This window comes from Silurus meridionalis, chromosome 22 (genome assembly GCF_014805685.1).
Source record: "Silurus meridionalis isolate SWU-2019-XX chromosome 22, ASM1480568v1, whole genome shotgun sequence".
Taxonomy (NCBI): Eukaryota; Metazoa; Chordata; class Actinopteri; order Siluriformes; family Siluridae; genus Silurus; species Silurus meridionalis.
This window is the reverse complement of record NC_060905.1, coordinates 11,631,167-11,658,358: the sequence shown is the minus strand read 5'-3', so window position 1 is coordinate 11,658,358 and position 27,192 is coordinate 11,631,167. Positions and strand designations below refer to the sequence as shown.

The window sequence follows — 27,192 nt, the reverse complement described above, 5'->3', positions numbered from 1 at the left end:
TCAGGCATCCACACACTTTTCTCCGTATACAGCTGATAATACCAGAGTGTCTCTGATAGAAGTGTTTTGAGTTGTAGCTTAAGTTTATCTCGTGTGAGTGTATGTTGGGTTCTAAGTGTTTCAGTGTATTCAGGCTCACATTCTGGCAACAGTTACACCCTGATGAAGGCTTCTGTCGCCTGTTTAAACCGTTATCTCCTGTGACTTCAGGATATCAGTAAAACTTCTGTGTGTTGAACTATTTTGGTAGTGTGTGGTCAAAGAGCCTTTGATTGGATGGTTGTGTATATTTTTAGCAAACACAGCTGTAGGATGTCTATGTGAGTGTGTGTGTAAGAGACCTGGGGCGCCTGTACTCTAATCTTTCCAGACCCCGCTGCTATCATACATAATGGTGTTGTATTACTGCATTATGCTAGAAGTTGATCAATACTTTAGTCCTGGAGCAGAGGGCAGCTAGCTGGAGACCATCTCATAGCTGGAGCTGTTTGTTCTAATAAACATATAACTCCAGAGTGGAAATCAGCTGGCAGAAGGTGGTGAGAAAATTGAGCACTTCCACAGATGAGACCTTCCTCGCTGACCAATAGCGAGACGTTTCAAAGACACGTACGTCATCGGGTAACGATCACAGCGGGTGATTATTCGGTCAATTATCGTTTCACCAAATGAGGAGCCATGTAATTAAATGCTTCTGTCAGCGGTTATTACATGAGGAGCATCATAGTTGTAGATTTTAATCCAATAAGACTAAAAGTCTTATTCATGAATTTATTTAAGATGTAAATTAAAATTAAGCAGAGGAGAAGGTCAATCATTGTAATAATGTGCGGAAACCTTCCATGGGAATTTCATCTGGGGATTTTGGGAAATATTTCAAGTTGAAAATTTACCAAAAATTGGAATTGATCAGAAATTTGACTAACACAAACTGTATCATATATACATGTCTCAATTTTTTTGATAAGCTGACCCACATGCAAACTAATACAAATCTAAATGACATTTTTGACGAATTTAACTGTTAGTATAATTTTGTTGCACAAGAACTTACACACAGCACAAGGAAGTTTTTAAACATAAATTTGTCGTACTTGTGCCATTTACGTGAATACTCGCCAAAAATGTTTTGACATTATTTTGACGTGCGGGATTCAAGAAATAACGTTATGTTATGGAGGAATGCACAGTGCATGTTGGGAATTTTCATACAATTTGATTGTTTTGACCAGGATTATCCTGCAAGGATTTTTTTTTTTCCAAAATACATTTATGCTTCCTGTTATAAGAAAATCTGCAATTGTGTAAATTCCCAGTTAATTAGCATTACGTCCTGTTCGTTCCCATGGAATTTTGGAATATTGCAACACTACTCACTGATCACTTCAAAAAGTTTCAATCATTTCTTATCAGCAGTCAAACACAAGCCCATTTCATTTCACTACAACCAACCACTGGTCACATGATCAATGTGTGAGGAGCGAATACATACAGTTAAATGCACCATATAAACAGCCATGTTTCTTAGACTGGCTCTTTATTCACTGAACATGATTACTTGGGATCCTTTCAGAGTTTCCTCAGTGAGAATGAGAGTGTGTTCTCCTCTCTGGTTAAAGCAGGTGGCACTTGGGTACAGAACGGAACAGCAGCTCTGAGACAGTGTATGTGTGAGGTTTGACTGTTGGAGATTTGACTGTTGGAGCCGATAACAGAGCTGTAGTGCTGCGCTACGTAGTCCGCAAACTTTGGTCCATTTTGTGTAGGTGTGAATGCACCTTCTGAAAGCCTGATGGACCTTCAATCAAAAACATTTTCACATCCTGTAAATTATATTCCTGTTTCTTGATGTAAAGAAATCTATGTAAGTCATATCCTGGTTTGTGTGATATTTAACTTGCATCACATTTGCTTCACATCTCCTACAGAAATAAAGATGTGATGTAAAAACTCTTAAATCTTTAGCATGTTTGAGGCCTGGAACATTCGCTGACCCGATTCCAGCAACATGTGTTGCTATTAAACACTGATATGTGGGGTAAAGGGGTGTGTTTGGTGGTCGGCCGGCTGCTCAGGCTACATGATGTGAATGCACATAGCTGAAGAGACACTCATTGAAAGCATGGGTGAGGCAGCAGCTTATTTTAACCGCGCAAATGGCGAAGCAGTGTGTAAAATCCCTGCAGAATGTGAGTCAATCATCTCCTCGGAGATGCCACGGATGGAGCTGAAACCACACTGAACACGTGTTCCTCTCATACGGAGAATCACCACTGACGAGATCGCAGTCGATACAATCAGGTACGCGTTTTTCTTCCCCATCAAGCTATGGATGAAGGATAAGAAACAAAAAATGTGCTCAGACCAATTTCACCACCTCCCTTTAGCCTTCTCTCTAATTTTAGACACATTTTTGGACGATATTGCGAAATAAACAGCGAGACTGGTCCTATTGATCGAAACATCAGCAAAGTAAAGGCTAAAGTGTGAACGGAATTTCATCCGTAAACCGTCTACACCAACTTCCTTTAAAAGAAGCACTCGCACTGAGGCAAGTGTTCAGTCTGACGGCAGACAGCACAAGATCAGGGGGGAAAAAAACAAAATCCTAATCGATAACTTTCCCAACAAACAAGAAAAGGTCACAGCAGTGGAAAGTCGTTAAGTTAAAGGCCCAAGTGCTGCGAAACAATTCGACTCAAAAATAGATGAGGGTAAATGGCAAAGCTCTGGTTTTCAGTCTAACACACACACACACACACACACACACACACACACACAAACATACTGACTTACACACATCTATATAACTTAAGTACAGAGTGGCTTGCAGAAGTATTTACAACCTAGATGGAGGCAGAGTTACTAAATTGATACTGAATTCCGCCCTTTTTTTATTTATTTGCTATTACTTTTAAATTACTTTATTTTTTTTTTATTGCTAATTTTCTGGAACACTGATCAGCCCTCATGATGCTGTTTAGGCAGGTATATTCTCATACCAGGTGGAGGTGTGGGCAATAACAATGTCTTTTTTTATTTTTATTTTATTTATAAGCATATTTTTTCAATACAAAAAGTTTGTTAGGTTTCCGAACAAACATCAGTGTTGCTTTTGAAATGAAACTTATTTTTTATGCATAGAAATATATATGAACATTGCAATAAAGAGGGAAAATTCAACTGTCAAATTTTCAGCCTGAAGAAAGCTATTGAATTTTATGCCAGACTTTCAGAAAAAAATTCAGAAAGGTTTACTGAATCGTAATCAAGACTGACTTTCACGTTCATGTCCTTATGTGCCCTCTGTCCGAATTCAGAAGTTTTACAGCAAAGAAACTGTGGAGGGGTGTGAATATTTAAGCAGTCACAACTTGCATATGTATTTTTTAAAGAATTTTGCTTTTGATATTAACTCTTAATATTAACTCTTAATATTTTATATACATCCATCATGTATAATCCCAATCTAATGTCAGCTTGTACACTACCTAATGTTTAAGTGTGTTGGGGTGCAAATACTTATGCACGGCACTGTTTCGGTAAGATAATGTGTGTTATCACTCAGTTGATCAGTGTGTACAGGTAAATGCACTCAGTATATATATATATAGCAGTAATACAGAAGTCATGTGAAAGGTACTGGAGCTGTTTGGAATGAGGATGAGCTCTTTAAGTCATCCAGGTCTAGACGGCTGTGGTATAACCTTCAAGAGGTTTCACCTCTCTGACATCAGAGAGGAAGGATTTTTTGCTCAGTGATGCAACATCTAGATTTTACCAGCATCCCTGCCTTAATGCTGGATGGATCGGCTACAGCGCTTCCTCTGTTCTCCTTCAATACGCCAAGATCACAGTGAGCTCCACAGCTCCAAAGACAACCAGAGATGAATCCTCCTGACTTTAATGATATTAGTAAGCTTGGGCTGAGGCGCTCGTATGATCAGAGAGCTGTACTGCGGATTATAATGATAAACCCACTGCTTTTCGCTTTCATTTCTATCCCCCAGTATCTGCAGCCTGTTAGAGTAAAATACGGCTTCTAAAGTTTTGATTTGTAATTTTTAGACTTTAAGACTCTGTGGAAACACTTTACTCACTGTCCCTACAGATAAATTAATAAATGAGTTTTGAATAAACTCCGTCCTCACAGCAGCAGCCTCTATGTTACAGATGTGTTCCATTACCGAGGAACAGATTGCAAAATTTAAACTTCAAAATGAAAAACAAAAAAAAAACACGAGTTAGGACGGCTTCTTACCTTTTATCTGACTGGATACATCACTCTTGGGTTCAGTTTTGGGAAGTGAGCCATCTACAGAGAACAGAAAAAAGGAAAAGATTCAATGCCAAATGCCATTTTTGTGTAAAAACCAACACACTGATTACTCTAAAGTCATAAACATAGCAACTTTGTCTATCGCTACACAGAGAATGTCCTTCATGTCTCTTTAGCTCTTTGTGAGTCTCCGGGACTCGACACTGAGCTCCTCGTAACTCTGTTCCATTGAGCAGGGAAAATAAACGTGCTAGTGGTAGCACAGAAGTTGAATTCAGCCTGAACATGAACAAGTTGCAGCACCAATCCTTAAGAGTTAATAAGCTCTAATCACACAGCAGATCCTCCATCACCAAACAACATGTAAAGTGCGGCTTTCACTGGACTGGGGGTGGAGGGATTCTCTATGGATAAACTGCTGATTATAAGTGAAATGAAGAGCATGTGAGGGCAGAATGAAAACAGTGTGAGTGTGTGGGTGTGGGTGTGGGTGTGGGTGTGCGTGTGCATGGCTGGATTGAACTGCAGGGAAAGTTTAAGCTTCTTCCTCGCCAAGGTAAACACACTGCCTGCTCGTTCCAACAGCCCTCAAATTGCATGGGACAGAAAGTCTCAGATGATCCCAGGTCATACGCTGCCATTTTCTGAAAACGTACCACCGTGTTATTCACTTGTATTCACCAAACCGTTGAAGCTCAGGACAAAATGCAGGCTAAACAAGCGACTGCAGAAAGATTCGAGAAAATGACAGAAGGAAAGCTCTAACCTGTACAAAATCACTGATCTTAAAGATCAAAGAGTCAAATGCATGAAACTAGAAACTAGAATGTATGGTGTTTATTGGTGCACAATTATTCACTGGACATTCGTTTTTTTCTCAATCAACTGGTGCTATTCAAACCACGTGCTTTACCACGTCTGCAATTTCATCATGGACAGCAAGTTAGAACAAAGAGCAAATGAGAAATTCTGCAGAAAACTGAGCAAATCTGCGAAAGAGACGTTTGACATGACATAGCGTTGACAAGCGGCGATGTTGCAGTGAGTCCTCCGAGGTGTTTCGAGCAGCGTGCGCTTCAAGAGCAGAAGAACCTTACTGAACGACGATGGGAGATCGGGAAGCCCTTCAACATGCTCAATCCTTGAAAATGTTGAAACCATCCGGCAACTTGTGCATGATGATCGTCAAAGAACGATCCACATGATCGCACTTCTGCAGCCACCCTACTCCTGGATCTTTGCCCTCTTCCCGAAGAAGAAGATCCTGCTCCAAGATCTCCTTTTTGACATAATTGCAGAGATCCAGCGCAAATCGCTGAAAGCTCGACACGCTTCAAAAAGAATACTTCCAGGACACATTGCAGAAGTGGCAGGAATGCTAGGGGGCGCTGTATTGATGTGCACAGTGACTATTTTGAAGGTAATCGTGTGAAAACGTAAATAAATAAAGTACTTTTAGTCTAGAAAGTTTTTGATACTACCTCATTTTCTGAGGAGGGCGAGGTCACTTGATTACCCAGCAAGCAGCTCAAGCAGTCACTCTATTGGCAAATACCTTCACTTCTTTTTTTATTAGTATTAATAAAATAATAATAATAATAATAATAATAATAATAACAACAACAATAATACAGTGGGGGAAATTATTATTTTGCAAGTTTACCCCTTACAAAGAAATTAACAGTCTAGACAGTCTTTTCATGGTTGGTTTATTTTAACAGAGCGACAGAATATTTTTAAAAAATCCAGAAAAAGAAACATTAAAGAAAGGTTGTAAATTAAATTGTATTTGATTTTATTTTTTTATACTGTACCAAATTAGCAAGAATTCTGAGTCCCACACACCCACATTAGTCCCGTCACTTTAGGAAAGAATTCTTAATATCAACTAGTGTATAAAAGACACCGGTCAAAAAAATCAACCGCTTCTATTCACACCTCTCCACCACCATGGGAAAGACTAAAGAGCTGTCAAAGGACATCAGGGACAAGATTGTAGACCTGCACAAGGCTGGAATGGGCTACAAGACCATCAGATTGTTGCCTTGGCCGTATGTTTTTGGGCATTGTCATACTGGAAGATCCGTCCACAACTCATCTTCAGTGTTCTGGCTGAGGCCTGGAGTTTCTCATTCATGATTCTGCAGTGCATGACCCTGTTCATGTGGTGAAGTCTTCCTGTACCCTTAGCAGAGAAACAGCCCCAAAGAAGAATGTTTCCTCCTCCATGTTTGACAGTGGGGATGATGTTCCTGTGGTCATATTCAGCATTTTTCTGCCTCCAAACACAGCGAGTTGAGTTGATTCCAAAGAGTTACATTTTGGTCTCATCTGCCCACATCACATTCTCCCAAGCTTTCTCTGAATCATTCAGGTGTTCGATGACAAACTTCAGACGGTCTGTTCATGTTCATTCTTGAGCTGAGGGACCTCTGTGTGTTACCAATGGTTTTCTTGGTGATTGTGGTCCCGTCTCACATGAGATCATTAACAAGTTCCTACCATTTAATTCTGGGCTGATCCCTCACCTTTCTCAGAAATCATCCTCACTCCATGAGGTGAGATTTTGCATGGAGCTCCAGAGCGATGGGCGGTTACTTTATCTTGTATTTCTTCCATTTTCGAATTATCGCACCAACAGTGGTCTCTTTCTCACCAAGCTTCTTGCTGATGGTCTTGTAGCCCATTCCAGCCTTGTGCAGGTCTACAATCTCATCCCTGACGTCCTTTGACAGCTCTTTAGTCTTTCCCAAAAGACCAAAGAGGTTTGAATAGAAAAGATTGATTCTGTGATGGGAGTCTTTTATACACAAGTTGATATTAGAGTTCTTTCTTAAAAGGTTAAGGACTAATTTGGGTGTGTGGGAGTCAAAATTCTTGCTGGTTGGTTGGGGATCAAATAATTATTTCACTCAATTAAATACAAATGAATTTATATAATATAAATTATTTTTTTCTGGTTTATTTTTTATTTTTTCTTTGTTTTCTACAAAATCAGCAGGGGATAAAATAATTATTTCCCCCACTGTAATAATAATAAGATACATGTGCTATAACCTTTAGAACTATTATTGACTTCTGCCATCTGTTCTCACTACTGCTACACTTTTCATTTCACTTAATATGTATATTTATTTTAAAGTTTTCTTGTTTTATTTTTCCTGAATCTTTAATTTATTCATTTTTTTACCGTCAAAATTTTACCTCTCCCTTTCTCCCTCTCTCTCACACACACACCCCTACACACACGTACCTCAGTGATATGAGCCAGTGATATAGCACTTCAGTAGGGTGTGGGTTGCTGAAAGGAAATCAGCCGAGGAAGGAAAGTGATGCAGAGATATAGAGAGAGAGAGAGAGATAGAGAAATGGAGAAAACAAAAGAACGCCTGGAATTCAGGAGTAGAAGCCCTGCTTCTTTACATTTCACTAATGGAAATATTCTGTCGTAATGTTCCGCGGCAATCAGAGATTTCCGATGTCCCAAGGGCGAGAAACTGGAGACCTAACAGCAACGCTGGAAGAGACGCTGTGCCAGCGTGCCGCACGCGTTCCTCGCTCCTATATATTACTGTCCTTACGCCAAACATTTTGCCTGATGTAGAATCAACAACGAATTCTGTAAATAATACATGGCTTCTGTCTGTAACAGTGGCATACCTACACTATATTGCCAAAAGTTTGCGGACACCTAGTCATAAGTATGGTATGTGCTTTTTGAGCATCGCATTCCACGTTTAGTCTCAATATGCTTTTATATTTGCCTCCACTCTATTGGGAAGATGTTCCACTTGATTTTGGTGTGTGCGTGTGCAGATTTGTGCTCATTCAGACACAAGGGTGTGGGTAAGGTGAGGTACTGATGTAGGTGTGGTAAAGAGGCCTGTGGTGTTCAGTAGGTTTGCGGTCAGCGCGCTATAGCAGGAGATCCTCCACTTCAACCCATGTGAAGCATATTTTCATAGACTTTGCTTTGTGCACAGGGGAATTGTCATGCTGGAACAGGTTTGAGTCTCCTACAAGAAAATTTCATGCTTCTGCATCCAGACATCCAATACAATTGTGTGCCTTCAGCTTTTGGGAAAGAACCACATATGCCTGGGAAGTCAGGTGTCCCAATACTTTTGTTTATATACTGTATGTATCTAACGCTCTGTTAGCTGCAATGGAAGTTGCTAATCAGGTATCAAACTAAATATTTGCAGAATATACGGCTTCTACGTCTTGTCTCACAGCCAAAAACACATTTACCAGCATCACAAGTGACATCTGTCACTTCTTCTAAATTTAATAGATATGCATTTAATGGACAAAAGTATTGGGACACCGGATTTTTCCAGCCATGTGGTTCTTCTCCGAACAACACAAGTGTATTAAACGTCTTTAGATGTGGAAGTGGGACATTTTCTCATTCCGTCAACCGAGAGACCCAAACTTATTCCACCATGACGAAGAACCTGTTCACAAAAACAGCTCCATGAACATATGAGTTGGAATGGAAGATCACAGTAATGGAACAGCCTTCCAGTTAGTGTTCAGGACTCAGACACAGTCTCAGTGTTCAGGTCCAGACTGAAAACACATTTAATAAGTCAAGCCTTTTCGCAGTAGGTCTTCCTTAGATCTTAGATCTTTCCTCTACAGAGCTCCAACTTACACCTTATTCACACTGTATAGTGTCCATAAACACTGATAAACAATGAGAACACTTAGCAATCTTTATCTTTTCTCTCTCTCATGTAAACATGCCCTGAGGTTCCAGTGACCAGCCCTTTCTTTTCTTTGGATCTACCCGAGTTCATCTTGATGTCCTACCTCTGGATGGAGTCCTACTCAATGGGGAGCACTCTGTGCAGCTGGGGATGTTTCCACACCTACAGCCTAAAGATCCATGAAGCCGCTGAGCAACTCAAGAACTTTGAGGATTAATTGTAATTGATAAACAGTCTACAGCATTGGCTCAGGACCACCGGTTGCATGAATAGATCAGCATTTACGCACCTATTACTACACACCTCAACAATGTAACTACAATGAATGGACATTCGGTGCCACCCAGATGAGTATGGGTTCCTATTTGAGTCTGGTTCCTCTTAAGGTTTCTTGGGTATCTCGGGGAGTTTTCCTTGCCACAGTCAGACTATAAATAATTATAAGGAACTAACTTATCTGCGTAAAGCTGCTTTGAGACTGTGTCCATTGTAAAATACAAATAAAATGTAATCAAAAATCTAGTGGAACATCTTCCCAGAAGAGTGGAGGTTTTATAATAGCAAATGTGGAATAGGATGTTCAAAAAGCACACCATAATTTAAAAAAATGTAAGTCGGTTTGAAATCAACTGCATTAAGTAAAAAAACAGGAAGATATCATTCCTGGATCAACGAATCCATACAAAAAACTAAGCAAGTATCCTGAAACCCTTTTAAACATTCAACTCCTTAAGCAGAATTAATAGCAGAATTAGAATTGAATACCAGGAATATATCTGGGGTATATATATTATTATATAGAATTATTATTTTTTTTATTGTGACCAAACAGGATATGAGTGAGCCTCACACTCACAAACACACTCACCCTGTACAAGAATCCATGTAAAAGCTTGACTCGTCTCCAAAAGCCCCTGTGCTGTGAGCCAGAGCAGGGAGAAAGAAAACACAAAACACAACAACACAATGCCACTGAACTTGGTGAGTCAACAGCGCATGTTCCTGACAGGACCCATGTGTTTCCCCTGTAATAAACAACAATCCCACCCATTCTGTCACCCAGAACATTAAAACAAGCTCATGCTTTATAAGACCCCGGTGCTGCGCGATGAGCGCGGCGGTGGGCCGCTCACTCACTGATGAATCACAGGGAGCAAAAAGAGGCCCTCTTCTCTTCTACATGCTTTCAGTCTGCCTCATTCACAGCTACTCATGCAGTTCAGGAAGAGAGGGAAAATAATGACCTGCTTTAAACAGCGCCAAAATTAATCTCCTGCTTCCCCTTGAAATTTTTATGGAAGCAAAGGAAACCAAAAAAAAGAGAAGCGCAATAGAAGAACATTTTTGGATCTGGGTCAAGCATGGGACTAGATGTTTTGTTTCCACAGCAATGATCAGAATGAAACAGCTGATTCACGGCGCTCAGGCATGAACCTGAGAACATGTTCCAGTAGATACAATACACGAGAGGAAAACACGCAATGGGTGGTAATTATGTAACTACCTAAAGCGAAGCAGGTAAAAGCGTGCGCTCGTCCATTCCCGTGGGTTCGTTACACGACTATGCAGCATACACTATATGGTCAAAAGTACTTGGACACCTCACCAGATTGTTGGCACGATGTTAAAAGCAGACATTTACATACAGATGTTCTAAGAATCCATGCATTGTAATTTATTTTCTTTCTTGTTTTCTCGTTATCGTGTCCACGCGCCAGCTGCCACAAATGGTCATGGCTATTATCCATGATGCTGCCTCTAGAACAGCCTTTAGGCCAAAAACACAAAAAATTATGTACTGATCACGAAAAAATTAAGTCGTAATTACGAGGTAACCAAAAAAAATATAACACATGGCCTTCCTAGAGCTTTCATATATGTCTTTATACTTTATTTTTATTTATTTTACTGTAATTTGATTTTATATTCCATTTCTTTTTTATGTTTACATGTTGGGCAGTCGTAAAAAGTATTTCACTACATGCTGTACTCTGTATGAATGTGTACGTGACATAAAATTTGAATTCGAATTTGTATGCTGGAGCCTGAACATTTCCCTTCATGAGAACTATGAGGCCAAAACCTGTTCCAGCATGGCAATGTCCCTGTGCACGAAGGCTGGAGTCTGCTCGAGTGCTTCTGCACAGACGCCTGACCTCAACTGTACTGAACCTCTGACCACACACCAGACCTCCTCACACTGAGCTATACAATTTGGAATGGGATGTTTAAAAAGCACGTTTAAATTACATACAACATTCAGCAATACATATATACCTTCCTGATTATGGCTGACAGGATTTGAAGCCTTATGTGGATCAGGCGTAATGTTATTCCTGATCAGTGTAATTCCAGTTAGATCAACAGATTGACAGCTCATCTAATACCAGCATCCATACTACAATTAGAGACAGATAGATCACATTGTTTCTACATTCTGGAGAGTGAACATTATCTGAAGCTTTTGGACTGTATGTGCATCATTTTCGTTGTGCCACATGATTGGCTGATAATATTGTGACTGTGCGAGTCTGTATACTAAAATGTAATCAGCTGCTATTGCCATAAGAATAAAGAAACATCCTGTAGTCACCGCCCAGTGTCTCTCTATTCTTTTTCACTGAGAGACTGAACATAAACACTGAACTTCCTAAGAATAAAGTTCATGCCTGTAATATTTTAGGAAATCTCTGCACATCACCACCCAATAGCCCGGGGAGCTCAGGTACAAAGCATCATAAACTCTATATTTGTCACACAGCTTTAACAACACCAACAAAGGTTAAAGGTCAAGTTACAACACGACTGCTTCTGAGAGAAAGAGAATCCGAGACTGATAGAGAGGTCAGAACAGTTAAAGTTGAACACGTCTCTGTGGAATCGGCCCAGCGAGAAGTTTGATGGCTCTAGATTTGAACAAGATGTCCTACTTTACTTTCAGAAGCAATTTCAAGGGGAAAAAAAAGTGCACCTTTTATCTTTGGAGATGGTTATTATCTTAAGCCTCTTTAAAAGATGAGTCATATTCGAGCATGGCCTAGACATGACGAGAGGGCAGGGCTGTGTTCACTGAACCTGAATTATTCAATACATAATGAGACTAAACTAAGAAGGCCAGAGGAAACAGGAGCTCTACAGAATATGAACAACCAAAAATAAACATACATAATGATGGACTTTTAACATGTTTGTAAATGACAACAGTAGCCAGAGCCCTGTTAAAGCTTTCATGATCTTTAGAGACATTTTACAATAAATATTACAATAATATGTCAATACTTACTGCTTGCTATCGCTCAGCGGAACACAACACACTTGAAGATCCCGTTTCAAATCCAACAAAAGTTAAATTGTCTTCATTAGCTTGAGCAGTTCAGAATAATTCATCATTCTGAACAGAAACGCGCTCATATGTCTGTACAGTGACGCAGAGTGGCGGTTAATGGGTAAGCTTGGTTCTAGAGGCTAGCAGATACACCCATGTGTGCTTCTTCAAGACCCTAACAGTGCACTGTGTCCTGAGATTGTGAACCGGATGGTGTTAATAACATTATACTCCTCCTCCTCCTCCTATAGGCTCTCTATTAACTACATGCTATAAGCCCTGCATCCCATAAGCTCATCCTTCTATCTAAACTACAGGCCCCTCCTCCTATAGCCTCGTCTAACTATAGACTATGGTCTATATGCTTCACATCGAATACCCTATAAGCTCCTCCTCCTACATGCAATAAGCCCCTCCTCCTACAGGTTATAGGCCCTTCCTCCTACATGATACTGGCTCCTCCTCCTACATGCTATAGGCCCTTTCCCCTACATGCGATAGGCTCCTCCTTCTACATGATATAGGCCCCTCCCCTACATGACATAGGCTCCTCCTCCTACATGATATAGGCCCCTCCTCCTACACGATATAACCCTTTTCTCCTACATGCTATAGGCTCCTCCTTCTACATGATATGGGCCCCTCCTCCTACACAATATAACCCTTTTCTCCTACATGCTATAGGCTCCTCCTTCTACATGATATGGGCCCCTCCTCCTACATTCCATAAGCTCCTCCTCCTACATTTTAAAGGCTTTTCTTCCTCCTACATAATATAGGCTCCTCCGCCAACATGTTATAGGCTGCTTCTAGTTTATGCTATGACGTTCTCCTGCTATGTGCTATAAGCTTCTCCTCCTACGTGCTATAGGCCCCTCCTAAATGCTATAAGCTCCTCCTCCTACATGCCATATTCCACTCTTCCAGTAGGCTCTCCTGCATGGAATAACAGGAAGTAGGCATTATTCCAGCATAAAGTTCAGCAACTCGTGTTAAACTATTTTAGCTCTATCATTGTTCAAAGGTGAGTTTCCTACCTGTTATATAAACACAGTACATTTTATATTATTAACCAGGTTTGCAATGTTTTGGCAACATTTCCAGTTAAACAATTTGGAAAAAAACACTGAAACGTGCCTGAAAATTTGGCTACTGGAAAATAAAGGTAATTTTTTCTACTTTTAAGCCAGGTTTGTTCAATCCTTCCCACACAGGGCTGACGTGGGTGCAGGTTTGTTTAAATCTAATAAGTTTAATTTTCAATGAGGTGGGGTCCTGGCTGCACCCACACCGGCCCCTTGTGGAAAAGACTGCACACCCCTTTTCCAAGCCTCTGCATAGGAAACAAGGTAACGTTAGTAAACACGCATTTCTAATGTACAGATGGTATTCAATTCACCATATAATCCACCCCTTTATTTCAAGTTTTTTATAGGTTTTTTTATGCCTTTAGTTTGCAAAAGTGATCAGATTTATAACACTTGCTACAACAAAAACCAAAAACTGACCTGTCCACTGCTCCTTTTACATGAATAGAGTGGAGTAAACTGCACCACATTGGGCCACCGTTAGCGCTTGCTGCAGTTTCCTGCTACAAGACTTTCTTGCATTCGAGGCAAAAGGCGACAGGGAGTCGGGAAACCACCGCGTGTCAGCGCCCAGAAATGTGATGCACTGCAAATATGCCCTGAATGTGAAGTATACAAAACGTGTAAATACTGCACTACGCTCAGCATTGTGTCTCTGGGTGGGAGTTTAAAATGCAATCTAAGAATATGTATGCATTCACAAGAGACATATTAAAAGACGAGAGGAAAGGGAGGAGGACTCGAGCTGTATTTCTCTTGCACAAACAAAACCAGGTCACACAGTGGTAGAGGAGAGATGGAGAGAAAGAGTCACAAACGAGTCTCCCCATCCCCCTGCTCCATTTCTCTGATCTATTTCCACTCCCTTACATTTCTTACCATATTTCGTTCCTATGTTTTTTACCTGTCTGTCTGCTCGCTCTGTCTAACTTCACCTCGGTGATTAAAAAAAAATCAGACTAGTGAAATAAAAAGCAGTAAGATGTAAACAGTTAGGGCTAAAAGGGTCTTGAGTAATTCAAGTAATTCTAATACAAAAATGAATTGACAAATTATTTGCCTCAACGCTTCGTTTAGTCCATTTAACTACACACAGAGAAATGTGTTTCCCCAAGGACCATTATTACTGACGTACCACCCGCTAAATTCTGAGTGCTCTGGACAGGTAAACACTATGGAAACCCGTTTGGGCCACATTAATAAAGAAACGTTTGCCTAAATCCAATAAGTTTTGTCCTCGCAATTCTGACTTTACTTCTGGCCATTGCGACTTTACTTCTGGCCATTACAAGGTTGTTTTTTAAGCCAATCGGGCAGCGTCACCCTCTCTGTGGTGGCAGAAAGCTTTACACATTGAAAATGAAATTAGCTACAATCAATAAAATCGCATGGAATCAAACTCAGCCTCTGATCCCTGGAGAAAACACTGTCTAACAATCAGCTCTGGAGGAGACTAGGGCTGTGCAATATGGACAAAATAATCATATTGCGATTTTCTGAATTAATATTGCGATTGTATTCACGATTTTGGCAATTGTTTTTGCTTTTTCAAACATGCTTTTTCTAAATGTATTCAGTGCACAAGAAGTGCATAACAAAACATTTTACAATGAAATAACATTGTATTAATAGTTTAATAAACAAAACTGTAGTAAAATTGTCTTTAAAACAGACAACATAAAATAAATTAAGATTAACTAAACTAAATTCCAGTCATAATAAATAAACTTCAACACTGTGTTTCAGTGCACACATTTCACAATGAAATAACATACTGTACAGTAGTACTAACTGCTTGATAAACAAAACTGTAATAAATTGTCTTAAAACAGACATGAAATAAATTAAGATTAACTAACCTCAACTCCAGTCATAACAATAAATAAAAACTAACAGAAATCAAAACCAAAAAACAGATTGTTCCCTTAAAAGTTTTTTGCAAGAAAAACCATTTCTGGTTTTAAGCATGAACGGTGACATGTCACCACATTTCCCTCAGTACTAAACACTCTCTCAGGCATCATATCTTTGCATATATAATAGGTGACCGCGTCGGTAATTTCTTTGTGCCGTTTTGATCCTTTCTCATAAGGCATGGCGTTTGCAAATGCTTGAACAATGGATACTTGTTCAATCTGTTCGGGCTGGCTTTGATGTGTGCTTTTGTTTGTTTCGGTGGACTTTGTCGACATGCATTGATCATGCAGTTTTTTATGGCGCTGTTTTAAGTGTTGGAACGGATTTGTATTATTGCTCCGTTTCATTGGAATAATCATTTCACAAGTCTTGCAAATTACCTTGCTCTGTGACACATCCTCGCTCCTGAATCCAAAATACTCCCAAACGACTGACGTTGAATTTCTCTTTCGCACCAAATTATTTTTATTTTGACCTGCATCCATATTTTATGTTCTTTCCTCCCGCTCGCCTATTCGGTTCTTCTGCTCAGCTTCGTCGTGCGCTGCGTGAGCTCTGATTGGTTAACATCTTTAGAACATGCGCACAAGAATGTATTCTGAATAAAAATATAAATAAATGAATAGATAAAATCGCAGCCCTATGCGGTTTAGAAATTGCATGTGCTTAAATTGCGATTGCTTGCACAGCCCTAGAGGAGACCAAAAAAGATAGATGAAGCAGAGGAGCCTCGCTCATACACCAACAGCTTCAAAGTTCAGGCCCACAACATTGTTACCGGCGGATGCACCAGAAATGTTGTATGTTTGCGAGAAAAAAAGTCGGTTTTGCAAGAAATAATTGTTTGGGCAAACCTTTTTAAGTTTCTGTACTGCAATTTCAGCAATAAAAATTTATATTTTTCTAAGAAGGAAACAAATGACTCGTTCATTTTAAGAGACCGTCTTATTTTCTCTTTTATATTAAGTATTGCTAAAAGTACTTCTTATCTGATTACTCGATTATTCGGTGAAATAATCGGTAGAATACTGGATAGCTGCAGTCCTACACATAATAAAGAGATGAAGAATAAAGTGTTGATGAACACTGCTATAACACTATAGTTAGATAAAGAGAGGAAACACTGATCTGGGTTTAGTGTGGCACTGGGAATGACACTTGCTTCAACATGCAGGATTCCTCTAAGTTAATTATCAGCCATTCACAAGCGTCTATCCTGTGTTTCAATAGTCTTACACCAAGAGGTGCATGAATGAGCAGAGCTTTTTAACACTCACTGTAAAACTCGCTCTGAAAAAACGGCTGGTTCAGTTATGCAAATTCAGACCTCATAAAGCAGCACTTAGAGAAGGTTAACAGAACACACACAGACTGAAACACAACTGGAGCTGTAATAAAAGACAATGAATAAGTAGATTAGCTGCTAACTAAGTATAAAGCATGAGTTATCTTCAGGATAAGTTCCATTTATACATATCCTTCAACCTTCAACGTCTGATATGCTGAATGTCATCTAATCATCGGGTCATGTGTTCTAGCAATCATCCAAGATACACAACGTCGACAAAACTTTGTGGACACCTGGAAATAAGATTTATCTGCTCTTTTTAACATCCTATTCCACATTTAGTCTTTCGTTTGCAGGGATAATAACCTGCACTCTTCTGGGAGGAAGTTTCACTAGATTTTGGGGTTTATTTATGAAGATTTGTACTCATTCAACCCCAAGGGTGTTAGTAAAGTCAGGTACTGATGTAGGTGAGGTGAGGAGGCCTGGGGTGCAGTCAACATTTCAACTCATTCCACAGATGTTTAATAGGGTTGAGGTCAACTGTTAAACATATCTTCATGGAGCTGGTTTTGTGCACAGGTTTGGGTCTCCTAGTTAAAGAGAAGGTAAAATTTCCAGGCTCGTTGAAGTTTTGCATGTTATCCTCAGGTTCCTCTGGGTTCTATGGTTTCCTCCAAAGGACAGATAAAGTTTGAGTTGTTCCTAGGGGAACTACAAAGTCTTTTATTTTGAGCTGAATGAGTCACATGGCCAAAAGTACATAATCATTGATGTATCTCCGTTATCTCTGTTTTCTCAGGCCATACTACAACACAAGCAGCAGACTTGTACTACCTAACAAAACAGAAAATGGCCAATTTGAATGTAAATCCGGAGCGATTTTAATCTCTCAAATATTAACACTTCCTGGAAGCACCACCCACATCCCCCAACTTCCCTGCTTTCAGTTGTAGAACATAGCAAATGTTCCAAGTTCATAAACATGTAATAAAATGTTTGACTTGGCCGTCAATATATACATTACATGTTCAGTTTCTTTCATATGGATGGCGCTGAAAAATCAAAAATGATCTAAATTGTGCTTTCGCTTTTTAGTTGAAAGAGGAAAGATAAATATAATATTAAACCATTCCAAAAACAACAGAGCAGATCAAATATTTTAACTAATAATGTTAATAATAATAATAATGATGATGAAGTGCACTGTATATGGACCAGTGCTCGTCTGCAAATGTTGCTAATGTGGACAAAGGGCTGATTAGAAAACCACAAAAGGATTCTATGAACACACACTTGTTCCTGGTGCCACAGTTGGTAAGACACACTTGGTATTCTGCAGTATTACACCTCTCCTACTCATTGCTCATTTCCTGTCTAGCAGTTCTAGACAATTAAATCAGTTACCACAATATTTCAGAAGAAAAAGTCATGATCAAAGGGAATAATTTCCATATTACAGAAACACTGAGCAGGAAAAAGCTGAATAGGAACAGTGAGAGTAATGATGTATAAGTATTAACACCATGTAAGCAACAGCTTCTCTCAAGTAACACAAATAAACCGGATTAAACAATCTGGAGGGAAAACTGGTCAAGTGTGAAGCTCTGCCATAAAAACAAAATCAGGAGCTGAAGAAGAAGCTGCACAGAGCACTTTCACTACCTGATTATGTGGTTTAGTCACTTTCACTTCAGCTGCCATGGTTATGTTCCACCTTTGTGCTTTCAGAGGCTGGTTTTGGGGTTTTCTACCCACGCAGCCTGCTCACTTTACTGAGGCAATCTGTTTGGCTTACACACTTACAGCCTTTATCGCATTTCTCACAATTTGACAAGCTCAGACTTCGGGGCGGGGCATTCAATTTTAATTACACACAGACAGATGGGTCACAGCGAAGTGTGTTCATAAAAACACTACATTAATTAAAACGTGTAGTTTTGTACTTCAGGATTGCAAAGAATTGCAAAGTCTTCACACACACACAATCGAAAATCGAAACTGCAGAAATGCTACGTAATGAGAGATTTGAGATCAATGTGTTCATCAAATACATTTATCTCAACCCACAAGGACTCGGCGAAAGAGGAGGACTCGGCGAAAGAGGAGGACTCGGCGAAAGAGGAGGACTCGGCGAAAGAGGAGGACTCGGCGAAAGAGGAGGACTCGGCGAAAGAGGAGGACTCGGCGGAAGATAGTTGCAGTGTTCTGGCTTTGAGGCAACGTGAGGAGATGTTTCTATAAGCTTCCACTTATAGACTCTGTGGAAGAGGAGGACTCTGTGGAAGAGGAGGACTCTGTGGAAGAGGAGGACTCTGTGGAAGAGGAGGACTCTGTGGAAGAGGAGGACTCGGCGGAAGAGGAGGACTCGGCGGAAGAGGAGGACTCGGCGGAAGAGGAGGACTCGGCGGAAGATCATTTCAGTGTTCCGGCTTTGAGGCAACGTGAGGAGATGTTTCTATAAGCTTCCACCCAAACGAAGAAGCTACATATAAATGTTATAGCCTTTATACTGATTCAGAGAACTAACTCTGAACATATCATATCATTACATGCAACTATAAATGGAGTGAACAGGAGGCTTTTTGCCTAAAAATAATCCACTTTATTCATTAAACACTGCTTCACATAAGGATACTAAAAGTACTACTGTTGTACATAAGGATACTAAAAAGGTACTACATCCGTACATAAGGATACAAAGGGCACCACATCAATACATAAGGATACTAAAGGTACTACAACCATACGAAAAGATACTAAAGGTACTACTGTTGTACATAGATACTAAAAAAGATACTACAGATGTACATAAGGATATTAAAAGGTCTTACAGCCGTACATAAGAATACTAAAGGGCTGGGAGTATATATTCACCTAAATTTATAAACTTCTCGTCTTCAACGGCAGCGTATCACTTGTGAGCATGCACGCATACACACACGCACCCCAATCATAGACTGTCCTTTAATTATAATCCTTTACAAATCTCCCCTAACAGCTAGAAGTGTGGCAGCTCATCATGTCAAAAGACTCCAGGAGGACAGGACGAGACCATCAGCTCCAGCGTTCTGGCAAATACATCGGCTTTTCACAACAACCACGTCAACACTGTGCCTGGCAGGCTGAGATTCAGATACTCCGTTACAATCCATCTACAGGAGGGGAAATTCTTTCTGGTTGGAGATTTATGTGCACCAGATTCTCTGCTGTGTTTTATAATGTGCACACGTTATTAAATCAGTATATAAGAAGCGGAGCCTCACCATATTTCCACTTATACTCTTAATGCAGATAAAGTTGTGTTCCCTAAGCAGCGTACACTCCAGCATATCCAAACTGTGGTGCACTGTGGCTACTGCTGATTTCTCCCATTGCTGGTAACTGGACACCTTTGGTTAAGGTCACCGATCATTAAACACTTTCAGGATGTGTAAATCATTTACAGAGAGCAGGTCAGTCCACGTTTCTTGTTGAAACAGACCCATTTCTGAAACCCAATGGAAGGAACTAATACTAACCCAAAAGCAAAGCAGAAAAGAATAAGTAACCGATGCATGTTCCACTTCATGACCTCGAACACACCCCAAAGCGACAGAAAGGGATGAACTAAAGTGAATGAAAACAAGGATGGGGCAGAATGAGCACGGTGTGATGAAAGCGTTCGACCCTGAGCAGTGGGATAAAACCCTTAATTGTCTTGGGTTGGCTGAAGATGTGAACCAGACCATTTTAAATATAGTAAAGTATTTAAATTATTGTAATGTTTTAGAGATACTCATGCTAATGTGTGTGCTTGAATATAAGGTGTATTATAATCAGCTCCTAAAAGGCTGAAACATTGGAAGCTGATTGAGAGGAACGTACAGATGAGGCAGTGCGAGAGCTGCACAGAGTCAAGAAATAAAGCTCTGCTGCATCAGTTTCTATAGGCAAAGATGAAGCAATAGTCTATACAAACAGGATTGTGGGTATGAAACAGTAAAGTGAAAACAGACTGCAAGAAAAAAGCAAATAAAGTATTTCATTATCAAATAAATTCTCATTAGAGCACACAGGAACATTCATCTCAATACTAAAGGAAACACATGATACAATTTCCCCCGTTCTCCGAGCTCGAATAGTTCACATGTAGTACACCTGACCTGTCATCTGAAACTCATCCTCACTGCAAGCAGACACCAAACGCTCAATCTGCAGATTTAATCAGCACGCAAACTAAACATTCTGTCTCGTATGACCTCGAAATGTCAATCAAAGATGCCACTCTTTGAGTGAAATTAAACTGAATTGTTGCAATGTTTCAACTCGATGTCCACACAAAACCTCAAGCTAGTTTGACTGAGATTCTTGAGTTTTGCAATAGCAAATAGCATCTACTGAACTCAAACATCACATTTTCAGTTCAGCTTCCTCACTGAATCAATGCTACTCGTGCTGAATAAATAAATGTCCTATTTAATTCGCACCAAAAGCTCTTTATCACACTATCTAATTTAACTTTTAAATTTCAGGTGCGGACAAATCAGGAATTCATCAGCTGAAGCACTCATTAGCCAACATTTAATTCATAAAATGTCTCTCTCATCATATACGTACAACAACCTGAACATCACACACAAATGTAAAAGTATGAAGCACATAATTGTCCATTTCCCTGAATGCAGTAGCATTAACGTCTCCCTTCACTGGAACGAATGGACCCACACATTTTCCAGCATGATAATGCCCACGTGCACAAAGCAAGCTCCAGGAAGTCATGGGTTGCCAAAAACTCAAGTGACCTGCACAAATCCCTGACCTGAACCCCCAATACACTGACTGCACCCCTCCTCACACTACACTATTAATCTTGTTGTGACCTGATATAATTTGAGTAGCATCTTTTTACCTTCTCTTACATTTCTACCCATAACAGTCACCTGACTGAATGCCGTCTTTGTCCTGCACATTCATATTTCTCGATTTTCACACTGTGTCCACATCCCGTTGTGTGGGACGTGATCCCAAAAAACAAACGTCCTGTGTCACCTCTACACGCAAATCAATAAATCTAGTAAAAAAAGTGTTCTTCGTGTAACCAGACCGCACCTCGACTGATCGGACTCGAGTACATTTAGGATTAGGAAGGTCACCCAACAGCTACAGCATTGAGGTACGTCATTCCAATGCAAGTCATCAGGAAATAAGGAGTTTTAATTTCTTGATTATTTCCTCTTCGTTTAATCCGCTTGTCTACAAATATCTATGAGAATCTACAGAGGACAAAAATCAGTTTGTGCCATCAAGCTACGCAACAATAGGATGTCCTCACAGGACAAAACCTGTATCTACAGATTCACTAGTGATATCTGCTTGTCTGCGAAAATGGAACTGTAAACCTTTACATGAAGTCTGCTCGTCCCGCGGTCTCAGATTACTCATTCGTCCAACCCTGCATTGTCTGTGCTGAAACAAAGACTATGAATTCTGTGTGTGAGTGTGTGGCAAATTCCATTGACTTGTATATACAGTGAGGGTGCAGAAGCAGCAAATCCAGCTTGTAATCAGATTTCAGGGTGGCTGTAATCTAATAAAAACTCCCCCATCAGCTTCCCCAAAACAACACTAATGTGTTTGGATAAATCCCCAAACCAAAGCATTGCATTTAGCTCTTCTCTACACATTCCTATAGACTGAGCCATGTTAGTCTCTTTCAATTCCACTTCCTCCGTGGTCTTAACGGAATCTGAACAATTCCCCTATATAGCAGTCATTAAGCGTCTATAAAAGCCAGCTCGTTTTCCCCGTCCGAAAGCGTCCCAACGTCTCTTTCTGTTCCTCTTTTTCTGCCTGCATGAGAGTAATGAGGATCCTCATGCTGAGTGCCAGAAGACGTTGAGCGAGGGGGCAGCGAGTGCACCGTCATGAGCCCAAACTAGGTCAGCATGACCTTTTCCCCGCCACACAGACTGACTGCAAGAGTGAGACAGGCGAAGAGAGGATAACACGCACGGCGGTTAGAGAGCGATGATAAACTGTGAGACAAAGTGAGATAAAGCAGAGATGTGGAGAGAAAAGAGAGGGGGGGGGGAGCTTTGGCTACAAATGTCGTCGCCTCAGGTGGCAACAGTGGAACCAAGAGCACGTCTGAACACATCAGCGTTAATCACACAACAGCTTTAAGCATCATATACGGACAATTCGGGATTAACACACGCAAGCACAAATCATAGTTATTCAAGTGATAATCTTGGATATATACATGTGCTATAGACCTTAAAGTCATCTTGAGATTTATGACTGACACACTACATCTACTTACTGTACAGAGATACCTCATCTGCTAAGATGCCTCACCATGAACTTTACACTTTTCTGTGTTTATAATGCGATAATAGTATCTTCACTCAGAGTTTACACCAAACTGACGAACACTTAATTACAGCTTAGACGAGTTTAAAGCGGATCTGAAGTGGATCAAGATGCCTACAGAAAACTAAACTATACACAATGTAGATTTCAAAAATAAATGGTACATCCATGGCTGCGAGCCAAGAGAGTCATAGCCATGAGCTCAGGGTCCTCATGCTTCTCATTCTGCGGTCAATCACAGTGACATTATCCAATAGTGGGCTTTTGTAAGCTCGTGTATGTAGACGAGGGCAGACAGAGCTTTCCGCTAAACAGATCACATTGTCCAGTAATGCAGCATGAGCAGCCTGTCCAAAATAAACTGTCTGGGACAAACAAAAAACACAATTTCAGAAGAAAATCTTTTTCCACTTTAGCAAACAAGTTTGGTTTGAGACCTAATATGTTTCATGTGTGACATGTGAGTAAAGAGATCCACAGCTCCTAGCCGATGACTTCCTTCTCAAGGACACAAACATGATGAAGATGTGCTCATTTTCTTCAGTCTGGATTACTACATTTAGCTCACCATTATCTCAAGCTAATTACTCATTTCTAGCCCAGTACATCAGAACAGCATTACACAAGAACAAATAAATCTTGAACACTAGTCAAGCAGGAGAGTTTCTGTAACATATATCACTTAAAAACAGACAGACAGACAGACATGATCTCTAGATTAGGCACACGTCACAGAAGAAGCATTGTTAGATATCATGAACACAACAGTGATCCAAACAGTGACATTTCACTTCATTCTTTTTATTTCCAATGCAAATCTGCCTCAATATGTTTGCATCACTTGTGCTTTTTGGGACAAAAGAATTCCTTAAATATACCGTCACACTACAGTTCACACACCTAAACATATTCGTGATGCAAAATCAGACTTGGACCAAAAAAAAAAAAAAACATGGCCGTGATTTCTGGCCTAAACAAGAAAAGATGTCGAGACAAATGGACAAACACCTGCCCAGCAATCCAGCAGAGTTAAAACAGATGTGTAAAGTCAGATGAGTGATTATTACACCTGAAGTGATATCTAAAAGAAAGAGGAAAAAGAGAGAGATTTTTTTTCCTGCATTCAGAAAGATGCAAACTTTTGAACTCCACTGTACTTGAAAGAAATTGAAAAGTCTTCCTGTGTGGAAACAGTTGAGGTACGGCACTTCCTCATGTGGTTGCATTCACCACCACAGTAAAAACAATCTGTGTTTGTGATTGTGTGTGTGTGGATTTGGTCTGCTCAGGGCATGTTTTGTTTCTTCGTCGTCTGAGTGCACAATTATAGGTTCAAACGTTCATCAAGGACAGAAAAACTGAACGGAAAATACTGTACCACTGCACTGTACAATCATAAATCTGATGAACATGAAGGTGTAGGATAAATAATCTAAACACTTAACACATATTTCTGACAGGACTTTGATGTGCAATTTAAATGCTTCATTTTCATGCCCCCCCCACTGGAAAGAACCATCCAAACATTTCATACCTACAATAAAGTATAGGGGGGAATACACTTCAAGTCATAGGATTTATTCATGATGTGGCATTTAAATTATTTACTGAACGTTTTTCTGGAATTTGCCTTGGTTTTTTTGGGGTTTTTTTACTGCGGTCAACTACGGTTACTGAAACAGCAATACAAGCTATTTTTTGGTTACATGCAAATAAAATACATATTTAAGTTATTTATTTATTTGGCTCAATAGTCATTGCAGACTCCACACAGAGAAAAAGGACAGGACTTGGACCCTTTTTTTCAGTAAAACACTGAAAATTTCTGTTTAATTAAAGAAGGGCCCTCGATAGGTGCTAGAACGCACGAGAGAACCCCATCGATTAATGGATGTTCTGCTACATGAAACACATTGCTCTTAATTCATTCTGTTCAAAACTGTAATGTTACGTTGTTACTATGGTATAAGTGGAATAAAGCACCCGATGCATTAAAATTAACTCAGCCTTGTGCCACATTGTGATCACATCCCAGCGTGGATCATTTTCTTCTAACAGCACACCCTAAAGTGTTTTTTTATTATACTTTACACACACACACACACACACACACACACACACACACACACACACACACACACACACACAGAGAGAGAGAGAGAGAGAGAGAGAGAGAGAGAGAGATATAAAGGCATATAAGTGGTATCCTTTCCCACACATATATACATATACACACACACACATATACATATACACATATGTATATACATACATACATACATACACATATATATATATATATATATATATATATATATATATATATATGGGTCAGAGAAGAGTTTAGCAATCTTTTTAAATGTGATCTAAGATGACGATGTTTATGATCGCAGCTCCTGGCTGTCACTATCTACATTGTAAAAAAAATATGAATATTAGAAATGATCCTGCTCTCCTGTGCAAAGGTCCAAAGCTAACATTGTTAGCAGCTAGCTTAGCAATCCGAAGCGAATGTGCAACGCCAGGTCATTGTTTACATTGCTAACTACAGATCCACTGCTCTCCAATCCTGATTCCTTTCTGACAATCTGGGATCATGTAATAATAAGAACTATCTTTCTAGGAACTGATCCGGTCCGGCTGTTGAATGTAGTATAGTGTACTGACTGTATTGTGGTGTATGGGTTTGGTTGTTGCACTGAATCAGATGAAATGGAAACAGGATTTCTCCATCAGTCCAGCAGTAGCTGGGGTAGGACACCTAATAACAACCAGCCTTAGGTTTAACGCGGTTGGGGATGTTTTTCCGACATCAATATATAAGTGAAATAATAAGAATACAGTGTAAAAGTGGTGCAGGCCAGCTACACGGTGGCCCACACACACACACTCTCAGAGAGTGAGACACACACACACACACACCCATACTAGGTAATAGGCTAATAGTACAAGTGCTAGTCGTCCTGCTCGCCACAGCTAGCAAAGATAATACACTGAGCTGCGACTATCATTTTGTTTCCTATTCCAAAATAAGTCGAATGAAATCATCAAATTGTAGGTTTATCACCAAGAAATGCAGACATTATAGAATGCCAATTAGGTGAATGTGATAATAAATCTCAGGTGAAATGAGTTAGCTAGTCCGGCTCTCAGAGGTTCAGACCTGGCTAATGCCTCCCTCATTTCCACATCCACACACTCGCCCGGTCACCGGAGATTTCCGCCACTTTTCCTGCATTATAACTGCTCCTCCACAAAGCATTAAGCATCAATGCATTAAGCCCCGGGATAACAGCCGGGGGCAGCGCGGAGCCCCAGGTCGTGACTTTACTCTCGGACAGTTATTAGAGCGCTCACCGGATTTGAAGAAGGCTGCTATGTCGGCTGTGTCCTTCGCCGCCTCCTCGGCTCCTTCCCCCGAGCTCATGGCTGTGGAAGAAAGCGCGGAGCGAATATCCTCCCTCAAACCAACCCGCTGCTTCCAGCCCGGGCGCGTCGCAGGGAATAAAATCCGGCCGTGTGCTGTAAGGGAGCAGGGACACGGACGGAGGGAGGAAAGAATAAAAGGAGAGCGCTTCTGCTAGGCTACGGACCACGAGCAGTCCTCCATCTTGGATATAATACACACTTCTACACACACTGTTACTACCGCCGGCCGGCAGCCGAGCCGAGTACAGGCCGCTCACGCAGGAGGGACTGCGGGGGAGGGCGGGGCTACACTCAACCCCTGAGACCCATCCTCACTAACACACATTCCCAATCATATACACACACTCCTTACAAACTATACTTACTATACACAATACATACACTCCTCACGAACTATACACACTACACACAGTACATACACTCCTACAAACTATACACACACTCCTCACAAACTATACACACTATACACAATACATACACTCCTTACAAACTATACACACTATACACACTATACACAATACATACACTCCTCACGAACTATACACACAATACATACACTATACACACTCCTCACAAAATATACACACTACACACAGTACATACACTCCTTACAAACTATACACACTATACACAATACATACACTATACACAATACATACACTCCTCACGAACTATACACACAATACATACACTATACACTCCTCACAAAATATACACACTACACACAGTACACACTCCTCACAAACTATACACACAATACATACACTATACACACACTCCTCACAAACTATACACAATAC

The 27,192-nt window shown here is 40.3% G+C and overlaps 1 protein-coding gene across 3 annotated transcripts in view; it reads right to left on the bottom strand.

The window, feature by feature from the left end:
- Positions 1–26,747, bottom strand: part of trioa (trio Rho guanine nucleotide exchange factor a) — a 106,639-nt gene extending 79,892 nt beyond the window's left edge. For 2 of the 3 annotated variants that reach the window (XM_046835447.1, XM_046835449.1), the window contains exons 1-2: positions 26,321–26,747; positions 4,262–4,315 (exon numbers count right to left, since the gene is read on the bottom strand). In XM_046835447.1, the coding sequence (XP_046691403.1) occupies positions 4,262–4,315; positions 26,321–26,390 (124 nt within the window). In that variant the 5' untranslated portion in view covers positions 26,391–26,747. The remainder of the gene's footprint in view (positions 1–4,261; positions 4,316–26,320) is intronic. The other variant, XM_046835448.1, reaches the window with a different exon arrangement.
- Between the last annotated feature and the right edge of the window lie 445 nt (positions 26,748–27,192).